This window comes from Hetaerina americana, unplaced genomic scaffold (genome assembly GCF_022747635.1).
Source record: "Hetaerina americana unplaced genomic scaffold, ioHetAmer1.1.p SCAF_6, whole genome shotgun sequence".
NCBI classification, from domain to species: domain Eukaryota; kingdom Metazoa; phylum Arthropoda; class Insecta; order Odonata; family Calopterygidae; genus Hetaerina; species Hetaerina americana.
In genome coordinates, this window is record NW_027287205.1 from 36,837,889 (window position 1) to 36,860,501 (window position 22,613).

The following is a 22,613-nucleotide window of genomic DNA, read 5'->3' on the forward strand; positions in this document are numbered from 1 at the left end:
TAAATTTTGTAATTCACGCAGGGAAGTGAAACAACCCTCTTGGACAGACTGAAAAAATATTAAATAATTTTGAAGCAACAGTTAAATTAGTGAGCACTTCAAAAATATGTTCTTTGGTGATTAAATTCTGTCTTTGCAAAAAATGGCTGAACTTTATGCAAGATTCCCCCCGACTCCACTACCCCAAATTCCCCCAGGAAACAATAATATTATACACCCCTCCCTCCAAAAAAACTTACAAAATACTATTACAGCACATATACATACAAGTATATGGTCAATAAAATTCTTGTAAAAAAATCAGTCCTACCATTTCTGGGTGCGACCCTGTATAGACAGCCTAATGGGTGGGGCGTTCGACCAAAACATAGTGGATCCGGATTCAAACCTGTTATAGCGGTCAGAACCACGGGGGTGTCTCCCACTGGGTTTTCCCTAGGACCTTGTGAATTCAATCTGAAGAGAAGGACGGGACCGACAAGACTACAGGTACTAGAGGTGGTTGGCCTTCCCAAGAAACCTCTATAAGGAAAAGAATCAAGCAGCACCACGTTGGCTCGGAAAGGATCCAGTCGTGTTCATTCGTTAACCATTCTCCCGCGATCGGCGCTACACCTGCGATATAAATACCCATCGACGCCCATAGCCAAACCAGAGTTGCGAGATTTCCCCGAGCTTTATGACCAAGCGAAGGGTAGAACGTTGGAAGGAATCACCCCTTCGGATGTACGGATTCAATACCCTATTGGGTACACTACACTTTGAGCCGCCGTCCTCCCAAAGATTGACCTAGGAGGAAGGAATTTTAGGAAGATGGTGTCGTGGGCGCAGCTCGCTGGTGCGTTGACGACAGGCGAGGCGGGGACTGGGATGCGGGAGAGCCGCACCGAAAGGTATGGGAAAAGGGTAACGGGGAGGTAGTCGAGGTAAGCGGGTAGTTTTCGGTAATACGGGAGGGGCGAGGCAAATAGGTGGGCGAGAAAGCAGCGGTGGATGGAGGCGGGGGCGGAGAGGATGAGGCTGGACGTCAGTGGCTGCTGCAGCATCAGTTGCGGTCGGTACAGCCGACGCGCCCACGTTTGTCCCTTACCTCACCCGCAGGCTAGGCCACCGCCCCCAGAGATCCCTCCAACTCCAACCCATCCCCACCCACCCCCAACGACCCCAACACCCCCTGCCCACCTCCCCTGGGGGGGAGGGAGGGGCGGGGGAGACAATTGGAGATGGGGAGGGAGAGAGAGAGAGCATAGAGTCTCTCCACCTACACAGAGTTCAGGGGGTCTATCTCCTCCTCCCCCTTAGCTCTCACCCCCGCTGCCCAGAATCCTGCAGGAGACCCCATCACTCCCACCCCTGGAGTTCAGCCCCCCTGTCTCCCCCTCTCCCGGTCACCCTTACGGTGGTTTGCCGCTTGCGGTGGTGGTCCGATCCACTAATTGAATGCGGTTTGGCGTGCTTGGATGAGTGAAGAGGAATGGGGGTGGGAGAGTGTTGTGGAGCCCCCGGAAGGAGGAGGGTGGTGTGGTGGATGGGGAAACACCGAAAGGGGGGGGGGGTGGGAGAGGGGCGGTGGTGGTTGCGCGGCGCGTGTGTGTATAGATGAAGCATCTAGGGGGTGTTGGGGTAGAGAGGGAGGGATGTTTCGGCCGTGGACGTTTTGCGGGGAGGGCGCGCTGCTGGTGAGATGAAGGGGAGAGCGACGGTGTGTCAGTAGACGAAGCCTCGGTATTTTAAGTCCGTCGGAATTCCGGGGGGAGGGTAGAGGTGATTACCAGAGAAATACGGCGCATCATTGATTTTCTCTCGCCCCGAGGGGGGTGGAGGGGTGAAGGGGGGCGGCTCCGGATCCCCCTACTTATGGGAGAAAAAAGTCCGCGGTAATCTCACTCGGCTCATTCCTCCTTTATTTTTGAGGAAGATGCGATAAATGGAAAGAAGATTTTAGCGGGGAATCGTGAGGCGGCCTAATGGACAAGGAGTACGACTGCTAACTCGAAAGTCGAATGCAGGAGCCGGGCGATATATTCTTTTTTTCCGTGATCGATGTAGCATCGTAGTTGCCCTCATCATCAAGAATTGCCATTATTACGAACAGAAAACGTCAAATTACTATTGGGAGGACTTGGTTGGGAGACCTACAAACTCTAAATATTACATGCGCAAATTAAATTTTTAGAAAGTACAAAGCACTAATGTTTAACGCTGACAAGTGAGGAATAATCTTTGAGTCGCATTAAATTTGTAACGTAGGCCAATCATGTGGTAGAGGAAATTCGCTTCTCACTTGTCAAATTCTGGCTTGCACGATATTGGATAAATTTTTTACTGCATCCTAAGGTGCAATTGCTTGTCGGTTGATAAATTATGTATTTGCACGCGTATAAGTTGAAAGGATTTTTGCATGAATATATACGCCACGGTGGATATACGTTTGCATGGATTTCTTTATTTTGCATGTAGTTTTGTTCCTTTTTATGGGTGGTGACCTAACCCCTCTCGCCACACGCCCTTGCGGCGACCTGCGGGGTATTATGTAGATGTAATATTAAAATATATTGAGTACGGAACTAATCCATTGAAGGAACCATTTTTTCCTCACACAATTTGAGACCGCAACAATGGGGAATACAATATACCAGAAATCAATATATAATTATTCTAACGTCTGATTATCAAACGCCCCATACTGCATTCCCTCGTGGAGACGCCAATTGTACGATATAGGTGCAATTAGAAATATCGATGTTTTAAGTATGCATTGGCTATCAATAATAATCGTGTATATCGAGACATTTAGAAAATATCGGCTAGGAGTAATAACGACCATTATGGGTATAATGAAGAATATCAACGGTATCACTCATTTTGAAAATCAAATCTATGATTCGGTCCGCCACTCGCCACATTGACAACATCACCCGATTATTATTTTGATTACATAATCACATCGGTAACATAGTCCTTATCGTCAGATACACGGTAATCATGGATCTCCGAAAATCGATTTCCTGCACTTTTCTGAGTCGATACGGAAAAAATGACCTTTCGATATATTTAAGTAGTAGTAGTATTTAGGGGAGGCGACCGACAGCTGAGGTCATTTGCGCCATAGGGGATGGACAGGAAAGGATGAAGGGTGGAGAGAAACCCGGCGTCGGCATTAGCCTACTCTTTACGAAAGGCGCCAAGGGGTCCGCAGCTTAACGTCCCATCCGAGGGACGGCGTACTCACTCAAAGTGCCCACTACAAAGAACCTCATGTAGGTATCGAGATAACTCTGAAAAATATTCAACACCGCCGGGATATGAACCCGGGCCCTCTGGTTGGGAAGCCAGTACGTTAGCCCCCGCACCATCTCGGAAAGGACCCATCTTTAAATGTTTTTAATAAGTTTAATCTATATTGTAAGCGCCACTGTTTAAGGGAATCCCAGCCTAAATTTTCTAGCAAAGTAGTTACGCTACTACGTTGGTCATAACAGTTTTTGACAAATCTAGCCCCCCTCCGCTGAACTCGATCTAATTACGAAATTTCCGCTCTTCGTTTCACAGCTTATGCATTGCACATCAAGCTTGAATAAATGATTTCAACCATGTGTCTTAATTCCGTGCAAATGGTTGAATACTCCTGGTACACACATTATTCTCATGTAGAGCTTCTCGTTCAGCAGATGTGCACTTTGGATTTGCGGAGTTTAGATTACTCAAAATAATTTTACAGACAAGAAAAACTCGTTTTCTTAGGATGGGCAAATGGAATGAAGCGCAGAATGAGTCGAAGGTGATCCCATTGGCACACGGTCGTTCCAAAGGGCGTCTTTAACAAAATAAACACTTGACTTAACTTTGCAGAAGTTCTGGTAAGTGTGTAAAACGCAACTCTCAAACAGCCCTCACGAAGAGCTCAAGCGCTGTGAATGCGCTGCTGTGATTCGTGTTCTACAGCAAAACATGTGCCATTCAAGTTGCCCAACAAAATGTTACAGGAATGGAGCAAGCAGCGATGGAATGGATTGCGGAATTGAATTTAAGGAAATAGTCATGGGAAGTAATATTTAATTCAGCAATTTAATATATTTAATCGGGAAAATTTTACGAGTACCGTTCATTTTATTTGAGTCACGAATAATTTAATGCACTTCGGGTTACCAAGCCGAACTTGTGATAATTTCAGCATAACGGTTAATTTTATTTTCGCTCACGATTTCCCATTCATGCAATTAAGCGTCGTAGTGACAACTTTCACTTTGGTGCAACGATATTTTAGCAAATCGGTTGGCGCTATGATGAATCTTTGCTTGCGAATATTTTCCGCAACAAATTTCAAGTATCTAAAGGGATCGCATGTCGATAAACACTGCAGTGCGATAAACTCTTCTTCAATTTTGCTTACTTCACGCCTACCCTTATCTCATTCGACATGCCTATTCTTTCCCCTCTCTCTCAATACCTCGAATGCCAAATATTCTCTCCTCTATCACCGTCTTCTACATTCTATGGCCAATCAAAATGCCATTCGTCAACCATCTTTTCTGCCCCCTTCGGATTTTTCACAGCATCAATCTCTCATCCCTCAGAAGCAGAAGCAAGCCTCATTTGTTTTCCAATTTTTTTTCACACACGTATATCAAAAGATTCCAACCATTATATATTCATTATGAAGACCGTTCGAATGGTCTCACCATTTATTTTAGGCTGTTGTGACCACAAATTATTCGAGGGAGAAACTGTTTCATTATATCCATTTTAAATTGTCTAATTCGTTCAAATTCATAGTATGTGTTTATGTTCTTACATGTACTGCCTTAAAATATAATCTAGAATTAAAATATTCCTTCTTTGTCAGCATTAAAACCATCTTATCTGAGTTAAACCAATAGGTTATGACGCTCATGTAATAATATTCGGGCCTCCAGAGTATACCTTCCCAGACTTTCCAACATTCACGATAGTCCTCTCTCTAATCTTTAAAGCTACCCGTTTGTTCATAACTTTTTTTAACGAGATCGAAAACTTTCCCCTGTATTCTGCTTAACCCAGAAATCAAAACTTTCTGGGCTTGTCCCGCAATCCTCCATACGCGCGGAAGGTAAGGTCCAAAAAACGAAAAATAATCTCTCTCCTTAACTTTTTCGTCGAAATCTTTTCCCACTATTCGTTTCATGAATCCAATTTCCTTTAACACGCTTCCGATCATGACTCGAAACGTGTATCTCAATATCGCGCCTAACGCTATAGCGATTCCCGATTTCTTCCACGAATTGTTATCCTCATATACAGTATATCCTGTACACTCCAGGCTTACGGGGATGGGATTATACTTCTAGTTTGGGAATCGAATGTTACCATAATCGATATGGAACCAGACCCTTGGAGATTATCTGTAACTATACGCTGAGTGGCACTTAGAAAATGATTGTAGCCTCCAATTATAATGTTAGATTATACCACCGCGATAAAGTAAGAGAGCTAGACACTAACTAACAGGTTCAAATACTAGTTTTTCCCTCGCACGACACACCGTCACAACAAAATCTAAGCTGAGCACTCCAATATTTTTCATACAAAAATCAAAATCAAATGATTCAACCAAACATGCCATTTATTACATGGCGCAGATAGGCATGTACGTACTTATGCTTGTCGTTGTGTATAAGAGCAACTATATACGCAAATTTAAGTATAAGCTCTTATTTAATTATGAACAGCTGATGCCCTAAAAGCAACATGTAGATGGTTACTAACTCTAAGGGGTTAATTGTCCATACTCGAATTTTAAATTTTACGTGAATTCTTTTCTCATTGTGTGACAAATAAGGAGATCGTAACGCGATCTTAACTGGGCCAAGAAACGTATTATAACTCTGCAGGAAAGACAAAAGGGAATGAGAGATATTTGCATCAAGTGTGGCATGATGCGTGCATGATGTAATATATGTTGAAACAACAGCACAGTATAAGCAGACGGAATTCAAGCGGACGTTAACTGCTACACCGTACAACAGCTATCAACAGAGCAGTGGCGTACTTAAGCGGTGATGGTTCTTAGCTCCCTCACAAGCATCGGAATGCGCAATTAAATAATCCCCACCCTAACGGAGCGGGGTAAACCCAGGACTGGCACAGGGAAACCAAACGTCCGGCTACGTCATTGCACACAAAGCAGTTCCAGATCCAAGGTCAGATGAATAGGAGTAAAAAAAAGGAAGTTTCCATTTTAAGATCTGAAAGTACTTTCTTAAAGAAAGTAACGGCTCTTCGTGAGTTGAGGAATACAGAAAATATTTCTCATTCAAAAGTATGTCATATTAATCCAATCCTAGTCATGCCATTGGGTTAATCTTCGAGGAAGTGTCATTCAATGACAATGTGTGTCCCAAAATTAGCATGGCTTAATTTTTTCCGGATAGACGGACGGACGGGCGGTGGTTTCTCTGGCTGGATTCGAGGGAATGGAGTCTCAGGAAAGGCTGGACGCCGGTGGCAATTGGCTCTCAGTCTTTGCGGAGTGCGGAACGTCCATTTGCAAAACCTCTATAACGTGACCTCGTTATGCTCCGTCATAGACCGGTACTAAGAACAACGCTAAGCCATCAAACTTTGCGTGGAACTGGGCAAAACCGGGAAAGACTCTCATGGCATGCTCAATGCAGCTTAAGGAGATAACACCATGGGTAGATCGGGTGTTTTTGAGTGGTCCAAGTTGTTTCGGGAGGGTAGAGAAGATGTTAAAGACGTCGAACGTTCAGGAAGCACTTCGACCTCAAAAAGTGACGAAACTCTTGCAAGAGTGAAGGCTTTGTTGGACAGGGATATCAGATTAAGTGTTCCCATGGTTTCTGACGAACATGGCGCAATTGGAAACGGCCATATGCTGACTGATTTACTGAATAGTCCACCGATATTCATTTCCATCTCCAGTTCTTTCCATGCCTCTTCCACCATTTCTTCCGCATATACGGCAAGCAAGGGACAGCCGTTCTTAACCCTCTTCCCAACACTGCCCATCCGACTCTCCATGTGCCACTCGCCCCTGAGCACTCTGTGACAGGCACATGTTGCGGATATGCCTCCTATCCCTCCAATCTACAGGAAAAGTTCCAAAAGTAATAAAATTATTTTTTATCAAGTTATTCATTGAGAATATTTGCACATTGCAATGTCGAACACGAGCCATTGTAGTCGGTTTTTCTGCTTGACGGCCGCCCAGAGCGTTGTTCGTCATAAACTTCTTCCCGGTCCACCTTAAAGGCCTTTAACCACCTCGAAACTAGTGACTAGGACAGAGTAGATTCACCGTAAGCCTCAAGAATCATTTTGTTCGTCTCCTTCTGGATATGTTTTCAGTTTAGCACAAAAATTAATCGCGTAACGTTGCTCGATCGTCAATTCCATTTTTTTTGTGACACGGTAGGCACGCAGAAGTTTACAATAACTGACGTCCTGCCGCTTCCAGAGATTGAAGAGTACTGAGACCGGCTTCGCGGCAAAGTTTAACGTCCCCCCCCCCACCAACTCCCAAGTAATTCGATCTCACTCCGACCAATAGGAGTGGCGTGGGAAATTCAATTGCATTACTTTTGGAATAAACCCTATACTTGTATTGTCTGCAATACAAGCACACTCATTAGTGTACCTTAATTAATGTATCCCAAGGAGTGTTTTACTGGGTAAGGTTAAGTTTTTGATCGACTTGGGCACTACACACTTTTCGATTCTCATATTTTCTCGACATCGTTCCCATTTACTTTCTATCAAATCTTATACACAGTCGGCTTCCATAAGAATTCTTTCTTAAGTCCAATCCACTACCGACATTGGTCCTCTCAAAACTGATATAATTTACACTTTATCCTCATCAGATCGCCGTTGTTTTCCATCATCCTATTCGTCCAAAAGAATTTTCTCAAATCCCCTCCTAAACCGAATCTCGAAACTACTATCTTGAGCATTCCCATTAGGTGTACACTCTCGTATATAGTGCACTGCACTCTAAACGCCTCGTGTCTTACATGTACTCATTTTCTTAATAATTTCAAACGATAACACTCATAATTTCCTGATTGAATGCAAAAGTGTGACCTCAAATTTTGTTATACCTACTCTGCCTCATGTGATCATATTTACTAAGTTTTTAACGATAGAAGTCCTCCGGTCAAAGTAGGTTTTTGATGGACCCATGGGGTAAGAAATACCATTCTTCTAAGGACTGCTTTTGATGACGATAATACCATACCGTCCGTACCCCTTCATTCCGCCCGATATGTCCAATCGTTTCCTCCCTCTACCTCCGTCACTCAACACTATCATACTATCATATCTTAATCATAGTCTTCAACATTTTATTGGCACTCAGCATTCCCGACATCTACTTTTCAGGATTTTTTGAATGAATCCCAAAAGCTTTACATCTTATACACAGAACTTCTTCGTTTGACTGACTACGTACATATACCTGCAATTTTAGGGGGAATACTTATAAGAAGACACTTCAAGACAGCCCGAAAGACACTGGTTTCCGTCGAACGGGTTATAGGTAAATGTAATGAAAAAGTAATGGAGAGATGCTACGTCACCATAGTTAGAATATGCTGAAGTTACCTTGGATGAAGGAAAGGAAGATTTAAATAGTGGAATTAGAATAAAAGTTATCCGCAAGGTTGGTTGCAAATTAATGCTACGATAAGAGGATAGGTAAACGTGACGAGTATGTTGGAGGAATAATTATGGGAGCCCCTGGGAGAGAAGAGAACGGGAAAAAGTTGAGGCTTTTACAAAGGTAGAGGACAAACGAGTTTACAAGTGGCATTAAGAGAACTACATCACAGACGGATTCAAGAACTCGTAATTTCTTAGAGCGATACACAATCATTATAAAGAAATGAAACCTAAGCTACCCTTGGTTTTTGTCCTTGAACCTTTCTATTAAAAAAAGCAAAATTTAAAAATACAAGCATGTAGCACAACCACTCATTAAACAGATAAACCCCATTTAGATAGGCATGCATGAGTGTAAGCGTGCGTGTTTTATGTACATGTTCCCTTAAATGTGCATATTTATTAATAATAGCATGCTAACACAACAGTGGAAGCCATGAAACCCGCCGTGAACAACACGCACTTGAGGCGACTTGTGGGGTATTGTGTAGACGTAGACACCTTAACGTAATTGCAATTATCCACTTGCTACAGCCGAGTCCTTCACAAATCTGTATTTAACACGACCAATGTTCAGATATCACATTCGATTCCGCCATTCTAGGCCTTAATCCCACTCCATCTTCGGCATCAGAGTCAATCGAATCTCCCTTCAGCAGCTTCGGCGAATGGGCAACTCGAGAGGGACGCCTGCGACCAGAATGACATTTCCCGTCATTGATTTATGCGCGGAGGGTGGCTTGCATTCACGGGGCTATTAGTCCTATATGCAGCACGACATAGGATTATGCACAGAAGGACGGGGGCAGGGTGCGGTATTTGGTGTGCCTTCTCCTTCCGTCGGTTGCGATCGGTCCACGGCCACATAATAATAATTAAAGCGGGGGAAGACATTTTGAAACAGTCCAATATACAGAATATGAAATCAAAATATTATGTCCGATATTGCAAACAGGAAACGAATCTCCCGAGTGGGATAGCATGTTCGTCGGGTTAACTCTTTCGAGTGGATATCAGCAGGATGACGTACAAATAAAATTAGAGTCACCATAATGTTTTGCGATCAAAAGGAACAGTCTGAAAATACGAAAAACAATGGGAATATCGAGAAATTTTGTAAAAAACTTTCAAACTGCATAGTCACTTTAGAGAGTGATTAAATGAGAATGTGTCGATTTAAACATGCCCTCAGTAATTTGCGCTAAATTGGTTACAGTCTGTATTAAAATTATTATGTACTATACTGACGCAGAGAAATAAACGTATTCTACAGGTAATGGTTTAAGTTTTACGAAGACTTACTCAAACTCAGTAAAGACACGCAAACCATTGGATTTTCTGAAATTAAATACTGTGTCGTTAAAATTCATTTAATATCCTAGGGTTGCCATTAATATTTTGTTATTAATTGTTGAAAATTGCATTTTTGTTTTTCGAAGTATTCTCCAGAATAATCAATACACTTTTGCATGCATTCGAACCAATTTTCGTAACACTTTTTCTACTCCGATTAAGGTACCTCCAAAACATGGTTTTTGAATGCATCAACGACTTCTTTAGGCGACGAAAAACGTTGGCCACACAATTTTTTCTTCATGACGGGAATAAAAAGAAGTCATTTGTAGCTAAATAAGGGCAGTATGGAGGATGACCCACCAATTCGACGTTTTGACCAGTCAAATAAGTAATTGTTTCAGCCGATCTGTGAGAGCCTGCATTGTCATGATAAATAATGATCCTTCGTCGCCGCTTCTTTTTCCGTATTTCAGCAATCACTTCTGGCAAAAAAATGCTCGTGTACCATTCAGAATTCACGATTTTACGTTGCTCCAATGGTACGGTTACCATATGTCCAGTTATTCCGAAGAAACAGGCGATCATTTGCTTCGATGTGCTTCATGCACGAATCACTTCTAACGGATTTGGCTCGTCTTGGATGACCCATACTTGCTGTTTCGTTTCGAGCTCATACGCATATATCCAAGATTCGTCACTTGCGTAGATGTTATGCACAGATTTTGATGCACCGCAATTGTATTTGTTGAGCATTTCTTTGCACCAATTGACACGAGCATCTTTTTCAGCTTTTGTCCAATTATGTGGGATCCAATGCGAACACATTTTTTTCACAGCTAAATGTTCATGCAATATCTTATTGATGCCCGTCATACTAATTCCCAAGGATTCCTTAATCTCACGATAAGTCACATGACGATTTTTCCTGACCAGCTCTTGCACAGCATTAATGTTTTCTGGGACAACAACTGATTTTGGACGACCTTCACGACTATCGTCGCTGAGCGAACGGCGGCCATGATAGGATACGTTATACCAGCGTTTCACAGTGGCAAAGGATGGGGCTTCATCGCCAGAAGTGTGAGTAATTTGATCGATGCACTCCTATCTTGATAATCCACGTCGAAAGTCGTAAAAAATCATCACACGAAAGCGTCCACGAGTTAACTCCATTTCGCCGAGACAAAATTTTCGAGTCACTGTGAACAACACAAGTTATGATCAAACGACACAATGTTCTGAAGAAAGTTAGCGCTAAAAGGGTGAAACTTTCAGATGGAAACGTCAGATGGCGCCTAAAGCACTTAGTGTGTTCAAGGCTATAAATATAAATAGCAACACTCGCAGTTTGCATCAATGGAAGCATTTATGAATTTATCATCACGTATATTTGGAAGACAATCGCTATCGATTTCGCATTTTAGCATTTAGTTACTAATAAATGATTTCTTCCTTCAATTAAGACGACCATTCAAGCACATTTACTAATTTCTCATTAGCTATAAATTTAAATTTAGCTTACTGACCTAGCAAATATATCAGGGTTACCTGTCCAAAAACGTCGCAAATTTTGTAATGTATATTTAAAGGTTTAACGCCATATAGGAATTTGCTTTCAGGTACATAAGGAATTTACAATTCGTACACCTCAAAAGGTAAAAAATGATTACTAATTACATTTCAGAAATATATGAATTAAAAGAGTTAACTTGATACTAGAAAGTCACAAACTAAATGACAGGCAACCTTAATTGCAGTTAATAGCAACGATATGTCGCCCTTATACAGCTATCAAGGGAAACAGGACAAAATAAACCATCGCTTAATTTCACTTTCATTTGTTATTTGGGAGAATTCACTCCTGCCAAAATCTCTTAAGACGTTCCGATGCACCCGTTTCCTCAAGGCACGTCCGTCACTGGTTATCGGGTCGACAAGTACCGACATGCTACTAGGTAGGGAAACATCACTTGCTCGAGGGCTTTAGAAACAGTGAGTGGACGCCGGTTTTCATTCATATGGATGGAAGACCATGCATATGCAGTCACAAAGCGGCTTGAAGCAGGGGACCTAAAATGTTTTTATTTAAACATATTTGTCATTTGCTTGGGCTTTCACGACCGAGTTGAATTCCCGACATGATAGGGAAGAACACAATCGAAGACCATTTTCAGTGCCACGCCTGGAGGGATGAAAACGCGCAAAGAGTATGCCGTTTTCAGCTCGTATCATCATGAGCAATGAAAACCATAAACCTCTTCGAAGCGGATTTTAGTGAAATTCCATTCGTAAATGTAGGTTTCAGATGGAGGGACAGACAAACCACAGCTGAATCTCTAAGCCTCACATAACACAACACAATCTGATGTGCCATACTCCAATAAACCCTCCTTCAATGCAATAGTATACCTTCTCCCTTACTTCATTCTGTCCAACATTCCTAACCTTTTCCTCTCCTACATCGCCTACCCCCCAACATTCTCCACTCTACCACGATCTTTAAAATCGCTAATCAGAAAATTTTGCATCCAATTCTCCAGCCTCATTTGAATTTCCATAATATGTCCAGTACTTCTTCATCCTCCTTACCGTCTATTTTATCTTCTCTATCCATCTCGACACACAAAACTGCAAATTGAGTCCGAAGATTCAAATTGGGTAATAACTCATAATTAAATGGATATCATAGCTTGCGGATCTTTTGGACGACAAAAAATACTAGTAATTTAACAATAAACACGCAGAAATACCACAACAGTTGTATTATTTCAAAGATGCGCATTTAAAAAATAATAACCACTTAATAAAGCATGCTTAATCACATCATTAAACTCTGTCTGGGAAAGGAATATCGGTCATTGTATTTATTTTACATCTAATTCACTTCGCAAGACACTGATATAGGTGTTATAGTGAACCAAGGGGAATATATTACTTCACATCACAAGCAAATTCGATAGCCAAAATAATCACTTCGATTAGAAATAAAAATTAGGAGCTTCCGTTTCGCACTGAAGATGGTGTAGGGGTGGAAGGAATGTCCACAGATCACTGTGCCACTCATGATGATTCTCAAAAACAAGGCCGTCCAGGAAGAATTGACTGCTCTGCGAGAATGATAGTCCATTAAGACTGAATTTCAAAAGGGACGTCCGTCAATAAGCCATGCATGTACGCTAGTTCTATTCACATGCACTCCGTGTGTACTTTGAGGAACGTTGTTCATGATGCAAAGGGTTGTAGTATGGCATTTATTCCTTCCTCTATCTCGATTTACTAACATTCTCTCCCACAGTCACAGTAGCAGCAATAGCGGTGACGAAAGTCCCTGGGAAATCATAACAAGTCTTGGCTGACAACTGTCTTCGCGAATATTTTCCTTCGGCGTCCAAAGTTTTCAAAATAAATTACACGTGATTCGAGTATACAACATTATTTTATACCTAGAAGGCCTTTTAATGATAACACGATAATGGAGCTGACAAGAATTGCTGTGTAATACCAGTTTCTACTATGCATTTTATCATAAAATAGTGCCAATTAAGCAATGGTGCGACATAACCCTGTTTATTAATGAACCATTGATTAATACTAACTACTACGAGTATTATTCCAATGAGTTTTTTCAATGGTCCAACCAGTAAGATTAACGCTTGAACACTCAGGTAAAGATGAACTTGACAGCTTTTCAACGAGACCGATTGAACTACTAGAGTCATAGCATCGCAAAATAACAAGAGCGCCTGAAATTAAATTTACATGTAATTACAATAAATAACTTCCACGGAGTGAGGCGAGAGGCGCGTTAGCTATGATGCGAATCGGAAATTAGCCAGGAGATCCGAAACCCTTAATTGCCGAGCAACATGAATCGTTTTGGCTCATGTGCTGAACGCCATCGCAAGCTAAGCGAGCCTTGTCGAGGCATCTGCAGCTACTGATCCATAACGACGAGGGACCGAAGCTGTGACAATGAATGATGGGAAGCCTAACTACCTGAAGAACAGGTAAGACATCGAGCATGACTAGTCGAAGCGCAAAGCTCATTTAATATTGTAAACAGGAGATAAATTAGAACCATGAATGTAATTAGGTCTCTCCAATATGTGGTTCCAACAAAAATAGCTCAATATTAAGGTAAGAGTATTGAGTTTTACAATAAAAACTGCGTAAAATATCTAAAGATAACTATTGCTCATAACAAAGCAGTCTTCCACATGGGTGTTTGCTGAAACAATTCAATTCTCCGTATTGCGTAGACAACGTAACACGTCTTTAAACGATCAACAACTAAGAAAATCAGTAATTAACTGGGGGTAATTAGCTCTTAAAGCGCAGTCAGGCGTAATTCCAACGAATTAACTCATTTAATCGCTATTCCTCAGCACGATTGATCTCCATCAACTTCAAAACACTGAGAATATTAGTCAGTTCAACTACCCGCATTCTTCATGAAAAATTTAACGAAAATGTTTAATTTACAATTTAGAAGACAAAAGCTTACGAATTCAATGGTGAACGCTCATTCAACGCTCTCATTCTACCTTTCCTGCTTCCTGATTTCCCCAAAAATAAAATGAAAAATGTAAAAAGAACAGACATATTTTTCGACATTAGGATCCGATAAAGACAGCTGTACAGGGAAGGTTGTTTGGAAAGAGGCCTGTGATGACCTCTTACGAGTAAGGTATGTTTTGGTTGGACATTAACTTGACACCACTAAATTCCTTAGCCTCGCAAAACAAAACACCACCTGTAACACCACACTACAATACTCTTCTTGAAATCCTCAAATATTCCAGTTCCCTTCATTTCGTCCAGCATTCATATTCTACGAGTATTCTTCTCCATTTCTCGCTTAACAAACGTCCTCATAATATTACAGGCAGGTAGCATGATCATGACCATTCCGTCGCCGATCAAAACCCTCTCATTCTACCCTTCCTGCTTCCTGATTTTCCCAAAAACACCCACTGCTATCTCACCATGCCCAGTGCTCCTTCCTTTGCTTTTCTTCCCGTCCAATTAAGATTTTCAATCCTTCACTCATATTTCAAAAGCCTCCAGTCGACGCACCACCTTTCTTCAGTGACAATATCTCCGGACCGAGCAAAACCACGCTCCGTTGCAAATCTATCACTCATCTTTTCTCAACATCCTTACTCAACTTCCCCGTCATCACCTCCCTCTTCCTAGTGAAATCATCTTTTCTCGACCAAATCCATTTTCTCGTTTGACCGCGGTGCCAAAATAAAAAAACATAATTTTAAAGTCGTCTCGTATTTACCCTCCAAACAGTCCGTTTTTTATATCTATAGCGGTCAAACAAGTCCTTTGCTTGCCTTCACAACCAAAATGATAGCAGAGAGGAAAGCCAATCTCGATAAGGCCAGGAGCGCATGGAAAGGGAGCGGGGTAGGCAGGTGATGCAAAAATCCGAATGTCTCTCCCTCCATCGTGACGCGAAGTCAAAGCACACGCGTAACGTGAAACATAGCAATTTCAATCGCACTCTTCGACCCATTTAAAAAAACTCACTCTCGTCTACGGAACAAGGGTCTCTTGGAAACGTCATCCTCGCGTCACGAGTCCCGTCTCTCAGCTGTGCTCTCGGCCCTTTTGTTCCTGACTGCACTCTGAAAGGGCGATCGGGGAGGGGAGACTTAGTCCTACTCCGACCATCCTCGTCGTTTTAGGTTCGGATCGACGAGAAAACGGCCGACGGAGGGGAACGGCGGGAGGGACGGAAGGAAGAAGACGGGGTAATCACGAACCCGTCCCCCCCCCTCACGAGAGGGACGGAGATCCGCCACGACAATGGAGAACTAGGGAACCAAGGGCTGGTCTCTCACTCACACAAGGACCTTGTGTAATGCGGGGAACGGGAGGGGGGCTTATGCGAAGTAAGGCTTTTAATCTACCGCCGCCGAGATGGCATATCGGTTCCATTTATACTCACCCCTATAATCGCGTTGAGTTCTGTCATGGTCACTTGCTTGGCCCGCTCCACGGTCGTTGCCACTTGCTGCTGGTGCTAAAGGCCCGGCCACCGAAGGGGAGGACGGGGCGGGAGGGGTGGTAGGGAGGGGGAAGGAGAGGATGAGGGGGGACATTATGGGAGATGGGACGTCAAATAACCGGGAGGGAGAGGGGGGAGGGAGGGAGCAGTGGAAGGAGGGAAGAAAAAAAAGGCACACATCAAAATCTGTCTTGGAGAGCATAAATGGTAATAGTTTTTAAGGATTGGGTTTAACCGGTCCACTGACTTCATTGACGTCACCTGACACCGCAAATCCAATCTGGATACACAGTTAAGGGTCAAGAAATGTACAAGATTCAGAGAAGAAAAACCAACTCATGCATCAGCAGTAGTAATAAAATTAAATTACAATTTTAAAAATTATCCCATTAAGAGGGTGTTGAGTGGGAGGGTAAGGAAGGATCACTTCAAGGGCTCGGTTGCTTAAAGGATATCGGTCTCCAGAAGGTCATTTTGGATCCGCGGAAAATGTCGCCATTAGATTTTACCGTGAATTGCATATTATAAGCGCGTAGTAGTGGATCTAGGTAACCTCGGGAAAGGGGTTTGGAAGAGAGGAGGATTTAAAATGTGAACAGACAGAATTGTATAAAATTTTGCAAAAAAAAGTTTACAAATCACGCTGAATTTGAAACTAATTGGACTAATTTGAAGAAGGAAACGTATCATGAAGAGGAAATTTTCATGCTCGCGGCAGGTATTCGAAATATATCGCGCACAGATGTAACGTTCAGTTTGAAATTAATTGAAACCGAAAATGTTTCACAAAGGCAGAGAGAATGGCTCCCAAGATCCCATATTAGATCCACCTGGTGTAAGCCAAGTTTCGAAGAGTTAAGATTTGTGAAAGAGTTCTAGTTTCAATTCAGACGACGGACGAAAACTAGAATACACTAGATTTTTCCCGAATAATTATTTGTCTTTCAATATAAAATATATCAATTGGTATGTATATATATGCATGTATATATATATGTATATATATATATATATATACGTATGTATATATATGCATGTATATATATATATATGTATATATATATATATATATATATATATATATATATATATATATATTGCTCCTGGTAGGGTCACCCATGCCAGATAGGTCGAAGGTTAGGAGCCATACGAAAGGTAGTCCACGCAGCGTCTGTTCCTCAGTGAGGCGGCTGCAATGGCGTCTGACCCCAGTGGGGCGGCCAGTAAGTGATGGTGTCACGTTAAAAACACTATTGAGGAAGGCAACGGGAAACCACCTCAATTATCATTCCCAAGAACAATGTGATGGACAATAGAGATATTTTGAGTCCTGGCAACCACGGGGCTCGGCCCAATCGGCCGTGTGTCGTGCCCGGCAGCGGGGGAGGCAAGGCTTCCGCGGTCGTCATCCCACGAAACCCTTGCAAGGGAAAACCAGCAGCAGCAGGACAGAAGACGCAGGAGAAGAAGACCAAATTAGTTAGAATAGGAACGTGGAATGTTAGGACAATGATGAGGACGGGGAAATTGGAGAATGTTAAGCGAGAGATGGAAAGGGGAAATATAGATATTTTAGGTCTATGCGAGGTGAGATGGAAAGATAGCGGGGATTACTGGAGTGATAAGTATAGAATAATATACAGCGGTGGGGACGAGAGCCAACGAGGGGTCGCCATAGTATTAAATGAAGAGGTAGGAAGAAGCGTAGCCAACATAGAGCAGGTAACGGATAGAATACTACTAGTGGAGATAAAAGCAGAACCGACGAACTTAGTTATTATCCAGGTATACATGCCACCGAGCAACCATAAGGAAGAAGAGGTCGATAGGATATACGATCAGTTAGAGGACATGATTGCATGTGTTCCTGCAGGGAAACATTTGATAGTGATGGGGGATTGGAATGCGACAGTAGGCGAAGGAAGAGATGGTGATGAGGTGGGGGACTACGGTTTAGGCACGAGGAATGACCGCGGGGAGAAAGCAGTTGAGTTCTGCAGGAGACAGGGGTTAGTTATCACCAACACTTGGTTCAGACACCACAAAAGACGCAGGTATACATGGAAAATGCCAGGTGACTCGGGAAGATATCAGCTAGATTATATCCTGGTTAGACACAGGTTTAGGAACAGTGTGATAAATTCCCACAGCTTCCCGGGAGCGGATGCGGACTCAGACCACAATTTAGTTGTTATGAAATGTAGCGTACGTTTTAAAAAGATAAGGCAGGGGCGGCGAGTTAGAAAATGGAATGTAGAAGCATTAAATGGGTTGAAAAGAAAGGAATACAAACAGGCGGTAGAGAAAATCATGGAGGACGGTAAAGAGCTAAGTACTATTGAAGAAAAATGGGAATGTATCAAAAAAGGACTGTCTAAAGCGGCAAAAGACACTATTGGAACCGTTAACGCTAAAAGGACTCGTAAACCATGGATCACGGATGAGATGATTACAAAAATGGACGAGCGGCGAAAATGGAAGAATATAAATACAGAATTAGGCAAAATGAAGTACAAAGAATTGAACAATAAATTGAGGCGGGCAACAAATAAAGCAAAGGAAGCATGGTGGAAAACGCAGTGCGAGAATATGGAAAGTCTGCAGAGGAAGGGGGAAATCGGTGCGCTTTACAGCATAGTTAAATCTTTATCGGGAAGTAAGAAAGGGAGATCAACGATAGCAGTTAGAGATAAGGCCGGTAAGGTAATAGTTGACGCAGGAAAGATCCAAGAGAGATGGAAGGAATATGTAGAAGACCTGTATAGTAAAGAGCTTAGACCAACAAAGTTAGACATTGAAAAGGAACATGACGTAGAGGAAGATAGCTTAGGTCCAGGCATACTAGACAATGAGATAGAAAGGGCAGTAAGGGAGATGAAACTAAATAAGGCCGTGGGGGTAGATAACATTCCCGTGGAACTTTTGAAATGCTTGGGAAAATGTGGGAGGAAGAGGCTATATGGGCTGATCCGTAGTATTTATGAGGAGGGAATCTGGCCGGAAGACTTTGTGAGATCAGTTTTAGTTCCTATTCCGAAAAAGGTAAAGGCCACGTCATGTGAGGACTATAGGACAATTAGTTTGATATCGCACGCAGCTAAGGTTGTTCTCAGGATCATAAACAAAAGGATAGAGAGTAGGGCAAATGATTACTTAGGGGATGATCAGTTTGGGTTTAGGAAGGGGAGAGGTACGCGTGATGCCATTGCAGTAATGAGATTATTAATCGAGAGGAATATAGAACACAACCAGGAGGTATTTGCCTGTTTCGTAGATTTCGAAAAAGCGTTTGATAGAGTAGATTGGGAAAAACTAATGAGTATATTGCAGAAAATAGGAATAGATTGGAGGGAAAGGAGGCTAATCCGCAACCTGTACATGTCTCAGACTGCTCAGGTGAGAGTGGGAAACGGGGAGTCAGGATGGGCAGTGTTAGGAAGGGGTGTAAGGCAGGGTTGCCCATTATCACCGTTGCTGTTCAACCTGTACGCAGAAGAAATGATCAAAGAGGCATGGGAAGAACTCGAAGTAGGAATGAAAGTGGGCGGGGAATTCGTAAAATCAGTTAGGTTTGCTGATGACCAAGCTTTAGTTTGTCAGTCAGCCAAGGGGCTGCAAGCATTGCTTAGTGAATTGGAAATTCAGTGCGACAGGTATGGGATGAGAATCAATATTAATAAAACAAAGGTTATGCGATTTTCTAGAAAGAAAAAGGCCAAGCTTAACATTAAAATAGGAGGGCAAAAGCTAGAGCAGGTAGAACAGTTTACGTATCTCGGTAGTGTTTTGGACCAACACGGTCAAAGTAGCAGGGACGTAAGGAGAAGAATTGCGCTAGGCAAAGAGGCTTTCACGAGGAGGAGGGAGTTGATGACAGGGACTTTGAGTAAGGATGTTAAGAAAAGACTCGTAAAAACTTTGATATGGAGCGTAGCTATGTACGGAGCGGAAACGTGGTCATTGAAGCAGGAGGATAGACGTAGATTGGAGGCTTTTGAAATGTGGGTGTGGAGAAGAATGGAGAAGGTGAAATGGACAGAGAAGAAAACAAATGAGGAAGTACTTGGTATGGTTGGCGAAGAGAGGGGTTTGTTGGGAGCAATCCTATGGAGGCAGGAAAAGTGGATGAAGGGGGTGTTGACCGGCAGTGGGATGTTGAAGACTGTGATAGAGGGTAGAATGTTGGGCAAAAGAGGAAAGGGAAGGAACAGGATAGGGTTGTTGGACGGGATGAAAGGAGGAAGGAAGTACTCAGAGATGAAGAGGGACCTGATATAGAGTAGGATGATTGATTTTGTGTTTTGTTAGGAGTAATAAAATATTTGTTTGGTAGTTGTGTCAGTCCAAAAACCTACCTTAACCGGTAGATTACTTAAAAAAAAATATATATATATATATATATATATATGTACATATATGTGAATATATGTGTATATATATATATATATTTTATATCCGCGGTCATAGTATTGAATCAACCTTCTTAAAATTAGCAAACTTTTATCATCTGAATCACCGCAAAATATAAGAGCATAACGTCACTGCAACATTGACGGGCGTGACTCGGTGAAACGGTACTACGTAACATTAACAAGAATTTCAGAGGAAACATTATTAGAATAAACCAGATTTCAACTTGACAAATTCATCCATCATGAGATGATAAATAAAGTCATCATCTGGTGTAGATCACCTTACCATTTTCTCATTTACATCAAGTTAAATATGCCGTTAACATAATTGTGTTACTTGTATGAAAACCTGGAGGTGACCCCAACCCGACCCTTTATTTTAGCCAACACATGATTTACGCTAATACCTTGGACTAATCGGTCAAATATTCGCGGAATTGGTTTGCGTATTGGTCAAAAGAATAATTTATAGCTTAAAAAATTATTTTACTTAGGAATATTTAATTTCAACTAGAAGAAGGAATCAATCGATGAACCACCCATGTGATCATTTAAATCCCAGACATCTTTACGAATAGCCTAGCAATAGGCACTTACATATTTTTTTTAATAATTACTTCGAAATAATGACCATTGTACCTGAAACGATAACGCTTATATCGATAGGTCACTTTTTCAAAGTTTTATCACCTTCACTGTTTCTTTCATTCTGATAAAATATATGTAGCGGTAGGTTTTCCAAAATTTAAATACACAAATTAACTAACTTTATTCACACGTTATATGAATACACTTATGGGAAAGAATTCAGACGCGTTAGAATGGTGTACTTTCTATGCACATTTACAGGAAATTTGTTATTCCCAATTATTTTGTGTATAACAGGAATTAAAGCATTAACTATTTTCAATTCAAATTAAAAGAATATTCTTCCAATGGTAAGATTCCATTCAATTGTTTTAAGTGTTCCCAATCATTCATCGTTTTAACAATTTCTTCTGTTTCTCAAGGGATTATATATTTTTTTAAAAGCTTCTATTATATGGCATTTTTATGCGGAATAAGTTCATTAAATTAAAATCACCGGAGAATTTACAGTTAATGCCATGGAAACATAAACTGTCCATAATTCCACACTTTAATCGAAATTTCAGAAGTTAATCGACCCATCTATCACAGCTACGTTTGAGTTAATGCCATGACTGATGAAAATGGCTAATATTGGACGATCAAAGTTTCCAGTTAATAAATTACTTCGGGCGAAAAAGCATATTTCAGCCGAATTTCTTTCTTTTTTCTGCCGACTGAGTTTTTAGCTCAACCAATCCACGCTAAGAGATTCGAAAAGGTAATTGTATTGGTAAAATTTAAAATTTTAAAGATATTTTTTTTGAGGTGTAAAACTGATACACGGCTATGTATGAATCAATAATTCCAGGCGATATTTTACTGGCTCGACGCCGAAATTTCTAACTGATGCAAATTAATTTGCAGAAAACCATTAGCTAGGAATTTAAGAAATAATGTCAGATATTTCCCATTTATGAATTGGATTCTGGCACTCCAGAAATTCTGCAATGCGTATTTGTAGGTGCAGCACAAAGAAGGTTCCTTTCCAGTTAAACCGCCCCTCTAAAACAATACGGAATTACTGACTAAGAACTAATATACTTATGCTAGTAATGAAATTGGGTTTTGTCTCAACATTATCTGCTAATATTAAAGGAACCATACGTGTAGAAACTTCGACTACCAAGCGATCTACAACTATGTTATTATTATTGTTGTTAGGTAATCTACCGGTTAAGGTAGGTTTTTGGAAGGACATAATTACTAATTAAATAATTTGTGACCCCTAGCAAAACACAACATCCTACTCTACATCAGGTCCCTCTTCAGCTCTGAGTACTTTCTTCCTCCCTTCATTCCGTCCAACATCCCTATCCTGTTCCTTCCCTTTCCTCGTTTGCCTAACATTCTCCCCTCAATTACAGTCTTCAACATCCCGCTGCCGGTCAATACCCCCTTCATCCATTTTTCCTGCCTCCATAGGATTTCTCTCAACAAACCCCTGTCCTCGCCCACCATGCCAAGTACTTCCTCGTTTGTTTTCTTCTCTGTCTACAACTATATACTAAGTAAAAATATTTTTGCTTGGGATCACGAGCTGAATTTCTTTACCTAGATAAAAAAAGAGACATAATATCAATGTTTTTCTGGGGAAAGAA

General features: G+C 41.6%; 1 protein-coding gene across 1 annotated transcript in view; it reads right to left on the reverse strand.

Moving 5' to 3' along the window:
- Nucleotides 1-22,613, reverse strand: part of LOC139695307 (protein groucho-like) — a 777,395-nt gene that overhangs the window by 64,383 nt on the left and 690,399 nt on the right. Inside the window, exon 6 of the mRNA XM_071594012.1 lies at nucleotides 15,914-15,988. Within this exon, the coding sequence (XP_071450113.1) occupies nucleotides 15,914-15,988 (75 nt within the window). The remainder of the gene's footprint in view (nucleotides 1-15,913; nucleotides 15,989-22,613) is intronic.